This window comes from Trachymyrmex septentrionalis, unplaced genomic scaffold, assembly GCF_001594115.1.
Source record: "Trachymyrmex septentrionalis isolate Tsep2-gDNA-1 unplaced genomic scaffold, Tsep1.0 scaffold40, whole genome shotgun sequence".
Taxonomy (NCBI): Eukaryota; Metazoa; Arthropoda; class Insecta; order Hymenoptera; family Formicidae; genus Trachymyrmex; species Trachymyrmex septentrionalis.
In genome coordinates this window covers 2,648,294-2,654,369 of record NW_017305569.1, presented here as the reverse complement: position 1 = coordinate 2,654,369, position 6,076 = coordinate 2,648,294, and the positions used below count along the sequence as shown (strand labels likewise).

General features: G+C 30.6%; 1 protein-coding gene across 3 annotated transcripts in view; it reads right to left on the bottom strand.

The window, feature by feature from the left end:
- Positions 1–5,682, bottom strand: part of LOC108751036 (glutamate decarboxylase) — a 20,876-nt gene extending 15,194 nt beyond the window's left edge. Inside the window, exons 1-3 of one of the 3 annotated variants that reach the window (XM_018490965.1) lie at positions 5,468–5,682; positions 3,209–3,297; positions 2,495–2,585 (exon numbers count right to left, since the gene is read on the bottom strand). In XM_018490965.1, coding sequence (XP_018346467.1) covers positions 2,495–2,585; positions 3,209–3,265 — 148 coding nt within the window. In that variant the 5' untranslated portion in view covers positions 3,266–3,297; positions 5,468–5,682. Of the gene's footprint in view, positions 1–2,494; positions 2,586–3,208; positions 3,298–4,295; positions 4,342–5,467 lie in introns of those variants that run through there. The other 2 variants (XM_018490966.1, XM_018490967.1) reach the window with 2 other exon arrangements.
- Between the last annotated feature and the right edge of the window lie 394 nt (positions 5,683–6,076).

Below are 6,076 nucleotides of genomic sequence, written 5' to 3'. Positions count from 1 at the left end.
ATTTATATAATATTAATATAATATTTATATAATAATTATTATATAATAATAAAGGTGCAATACAATGCAATAACTCTCTAATTGTTGGGATCAAGTGAAATCTCTTCTACCATAGCAATTAATACCGCACTGATAAGATTCCTTTCGGCTGTCATTCAACCTACCATCTTTGATAGCATGGCATCCTTGAAGACAACGCGCGATTTGAATGATTTCACCTCATCAAACAATTGAAAGTATAGACCTATATTGACACACTCTCACTTGTTTGGTGGGATGACACCATCTTGTGTATATTTTTCTTCTCTCTTCTCCTCTGTTTACAGCGAACCTGTCTGATATCTTGACACTATGTTTGTCTATTAATACAATAGCATGCAATTTATTGCGCTATCATGCACGATACAAATTATTTCAATAAATATAATTTTTAATATAAGCTTTATTCCTTTATTTAATTAATATCAGAAATTCTGAAAACTATCTCTTTATACTAAACTTACTTAATTTATTATTAAACTTATAAAATTATTAATAAAATTATAAATAAAATTATAATAATATTCAAATATATGATTTTTAACTTTTACAAGCTATTTAAAATATCAAAATTATTTTCACAATCGCGAGCAAAGTATATTACACTGTTCCCTAATAATACATATGTATATATGTGTGTGTGCTAGCTGGATCATTGAATCATACAGATTCAATGAAGACAGAACAAAGTCGTTGCAACATTTCAATGCGCTCGTGGTAAATCCTCGGTAAATTGAACTGTCCTTCTATCGTAGCGTAACCATAAAGTATCCCATGAAATGAACCATCCCCTCGTTTTCCCATTGCATTAAGATGATCCCATGGATAAACAGCAGAGCTATTATGAGACTTTGCTTTTAAATTATTATTTAGCATTTTAAGACGGTAAGGTACGAATGAGATTTCTTATCAAAATATACAATTACATTTTTATTTTTATATCTTTTAATATTGTAAAAACATATTGTATTTCATTATTTTAAAATATAGATTGATAACATTTTATATAAAAGAAATGCCAGAATTTTAAGTTTATACGTTATTGTGCTTCATCAGTTTAATATAAATTTAAATAACAATTTTATTAAATTTTTGATCATATAACAAAAATTAATTTAAGCTCGAGTTAATATTCGAGAGAAAATATTTTCTAGAAATAAAAATTTTAAAAGACAGTCCTTGGCTAGTATTATTTTTTTCTGAAAAGTTTCGCTCTTCGATAAGAGTATTTTTTCAATCATGATCATAAGGACGCTAAATAAAAGCTGACTGAAGAAAGAAGGGCATACGAAAACTTATGGTGAATTGCCTTGAGCCTATAGTTAGACAAGGAAAATCCCCGGCTTCCAGCGGTCGGATTCAACTAATCCAGCTCCATCAATCTAATGTCCAAAGACCTCCGCTTTTTTCTCGAGGTTTATAGCACTTTTCGAGATACAAATAAGCCCGTAGCAGTCTCAAGATTTCGTTATGTTATAGGCATCATCTAATTGGTGTCTGTGTTCTATTTACTAATTAACACTTTTCGTTAGAATATGTAATATGCTGTTTGTCCGAATATGTAACTAATATATACAGTTTTAAATGCGATAATTTTACACGTATTCTAATCCTATATATGATATTTTATTGATTTTCTCAAATGTATCGCGGAATCGATATATCTACTGTATAATTATTTGGTACCAGATGTGTCTAGACCCTCGCGTTTCGACTTTAATCAAAGTGCCTTCTGAGGGTAGTTACACGTGGCAATTAGTCACACCGATTTATAAGCCGGATTACGATCTTAATTTATAGTAATACTGCAGATTTCGTGGTACGACGTAATTCACTTACGTTTTCAAATTAAATTCTCGTTTTCGCGCGAGATTTATGATCGTTAATTGTTTAATAAAAATTATTCTTTGAAATTATTCTTTAAAAGAATCCATTGAAATATTCACATTTCTACAAGCGGCACGCGCATATCGTTATCGGTCGCTAACACTTCTCGAACAACGAGGATGACAAACCCTTCCGTCTCCCTGTGGCGTGTAATCTGTCCTCAGCCACTCGGCACCTACCAACCTCTTTAGAATAATTCTAAATCCTCTATTATTATGCACCCTTCCGACCGACAGACCTTACGAAATTAGGACAATATTGTGACTCTTGGATTTTGCTCAAAAAGCCAAACCTGCGTTTGCGTGACATAGAATGTATTAATGTAATTTTTTTTTTATTTTATATATAAATTTTGAGTGCCAAATAATGCTAATGAAATATTACAACAATTATTATTATTATTATTACAATTGTAGTTTAACATATATGTAAGTGAGAAGCGGCATTCATGCACCACACGTTTAACATATTAGTTGTCCGCGAAATATTTATCTTTTTATCAAAACCATGCAGTGATACTCTAATATAATAGATATTAACTAAAAACGCTCTCATAATTGTCACTTACCCGAATACTTTAAGTTGCAATGCTCTTTAGAGAGCGAATAAGTGTTTTCGGAACTCATTAGTCTGGTAGGTGAATGCGTTCGTGCGAAGTTCTGAAATCCAAAGTAATAACATTCCTTTTATGATACGCTTTGCACACATACATAATTTTTAATTTAATTGGATTAATTTCTAGCAAATATTAAAAATAAATTTCTATTAATCAGAATATTTATTAATCAAGTTAATTTAAATTAAAAAATCACTTATATAAATTAACCATATTAATTGTTATAAATATCGGCAATCGTGTGCTGGAAACTAAAAAATTAACACGGTTAGCTTAAAAATCCCTAATTGTAGTTACGATTGAAATCAGAGAGATAGACATTGTCGACAATGTTTTCACAAACATTATGTCCATCGACTGGTATGCAATATGTACAATTCACTCATTGACATATAAACATTAGAGATATGTAACTTCCGTGTACTATTATGAAAAGTTTCGGTTTGTGTTGTACAATTTAAATGTAATACGTATTCGAAAGATGAGTGGAATCTGAGGAATTATATTCCTTTGTAAATTTCAATTGATTTCACCGATCAAATATAAAAATAAGGACATAATCATAATGAAATAAAGGTATTTGATAAAGACATTGTCAATGTGTCGAACTCTATGAGCATCTAAATGAGCAGACGTAATGAATGACGTGCAATGTGGATGCCTTACATATAAGTATTCCTTGATCGCTGTGATTTTAGTGCCGATCATTTGCACATTGTCCATGTCTCTGCTTGTGTCCCTCGCCTCAACAGTTCCTACAACAATCAACAATAGATTTCGCTTCAGTCACGACGTACTGCGGCGTCGAGTCTTCGGCGAGTTTCAGCGTGATTGCGAAATTGTTAAGCGAAAATTGTCGTGGTAACCACGATAGGCTGAGCGACCGAAGAAACATGGACAGAGAGCAGTTTGTGGACTTTTTTAATTAATTCCTAGAACACAAAGCTTTAGCACTTTCATAATCATATCGAAAAGTATATTGCAAATTCCATGCTAACCGATCCATATTTATTCTTTTCTCAATTAAACATGTGTTTTTAAAGCAAAAGCAATAATACTTAAAATAGGCTCTCTGAAACCATATATAAAAATATATAGAGAAATAAAGCATACATAAAAATTAAAAAATTTAAATAATAATTAATAAAAAATTAATTTAAAAAAGAAAAAAATATACTATTATGTAAAGAATTATAAACAAATAAAAGATGGAATTATTACTCAAATATAAAGAATAAAGTTAATAAAAAATATTTAAAAAATAATATAATATAACGTAGAATATGTAATTGCATAAAAATATGTGTATAAGATAGTTAAAAAAATCCTTGAAAATTCTAAAAATCGTGCTTTTATATTGTTTATAGAAGTAAATTTTTAGAAAAAAATAAAGAAAGAAATTTTAGTAAGTAAAAATACAATATATATATTAAAAAGTACAGATCAATCATATTCAATCGGATGCTATCGCAGATGGAAAACAAAAGAATTCGAACTTATAATAAGTATAATATACATATATAAAATCGTGAGGCATAGAATTGAACACAGCAAACAACGAATAAAATTTAGTTTATCATTAGCTATGTTCAGCAGAAAAAGCAACTTTGCAACTGTTGTAAGACTTAACAATGACTACTTCTTTTCCTTATTTCCTCACGGATTAATATTATGAACCAATCATATTAAAAACTTATAACAGTTGCAAAGATGCTTTTTTTATGAACGCAGCTATTAACTATTCTAAAAATACCTAACCATAGAGTGAGTGAACTCAGACTATAAATCACTCTTTGTGTTCTAAGTTTACTTAAAAGGCCTTCTTGGATTTCTCAAGCAATCAGAGATCGCTTTGCTCTCTGAATCAATAGAGCGGTCCTGGAAGCATGAGAAATAAGCTGGAAAAAATCCGAAAGAGATCCACCAATTCTTTTATATAACATTAAAACATGCACTAGAAGAAAATGTAAAGAAGAGATTAAAATGTTTATGAAACGTGCATGATTAATGAATGTATTGAAAGAAAGAGTGTATGATATTAAATACTAAGATATATTGTTATCATTTATTTATTTGTATCAATATATAGACGCTTTTTATATTTTAAAGTAAAGAAAAACACGCATGTATATAATCTATATTAAGTTTTCGAATAGAGTTTAAGAAATAGATAAACCTTTTTTATTAACAAGTGGTACTTTAATTTGATAATTTTTAAAAAATCGCAACATTATTGTGTGTGTGTGTGTGTGTGTGTGTGTGTGTGTGTGTGTGTGTGCGCTTAGTAATGTTATTTTTATTTCACATTTTAATTTCTTCTTCAGTTTTTACGTAAGTATCCATTTTCAAAAAATCATATGTGTGTGTGTGTGTGTGTTTTGTGTTCTTAATATTATTTTTTATTTTGCATTTTAATTGCTTCTACAATTTTTTTTCTGACGATTCCGTAGATACAATTTAATTTTAAATTTTCGAAATATATTATTTGCTATCCTTGCAGAAAAAAGATTATTGTGATAAGTATTTGAAAAATTTATTTTTACATATATAAATGTTAAAATTTTTTGCAACTTCTATTTATTAATTTTTTTGTTTATTATTTAAAAAATCTCTTTCATTAACAGTTATCATTATATTATCATACATCAAAATTATTATACACATTCAAATTTTGTTATTATTAACTGACTAATTTGCTTTGATTCCAATAATTTTGTTAAATATGCATACTGTATAAACTCTTTCCAATTCCATATCTTGTAACTTTATAAATCATTATAATTTTTTTTAACATACAAAATAATACATTATCAAGTCAAACATTCCTCAATAATTTTGTAACACACATCACAATGTTACACAAAAAATTGCAAAATAGTAAGAAGAAATAATTTATTTACTAGAGTACAACCTTTATCTACTCACCTAATCCTGCCTTCTTCTTCGCCGGATCTTCTATGCGGCCGGATGGCTTAACTTATGGTCTCAGCGGAGGTTAGATTTTGCCCCGTAACAAACGTAGGTTTTAGGGGTGAAATGCCGACGGAGTAGCAAAGCGACGACGGGCTTCAGGGTGGTTTCCAAGGGACTGCTTCGTATCGAAAACGCCTGGACGACTCTCGAGCTTCGGCCTGACTCGGCCTGCCTCGAGCCTGCCTGACCCAGTTTCATCTCGCGCAACCTACGCAGCCACCCTCCCCAATCGGGGGTGCTTTTACGTAGGCGTGGCCGTGTCCAGACGACTGGTGGGAGTTGAAGGGTAAAACATAGTAGTAGATACCAGGGCGTGTCGCCATTTCACCAATCCCGAAGCGAACGTCACTTTTGACGTCAGAGGGAAGAAGAGTGTAAAGGAAAGCGAACATGCCAATTTTTCTTTTTGTTTATTTTTTTGTGTTTCCAGAAATCTTTTTGTTTATCCTATTCGCGTGTGGTTTCCGTGACAGAACTATCTGTTACTATACTTTTGTGTATTATTCAATTCACCTAAGGTCATTGAGACGAAAAAGGGTTCAGCAAACAGGAATTTTAGGA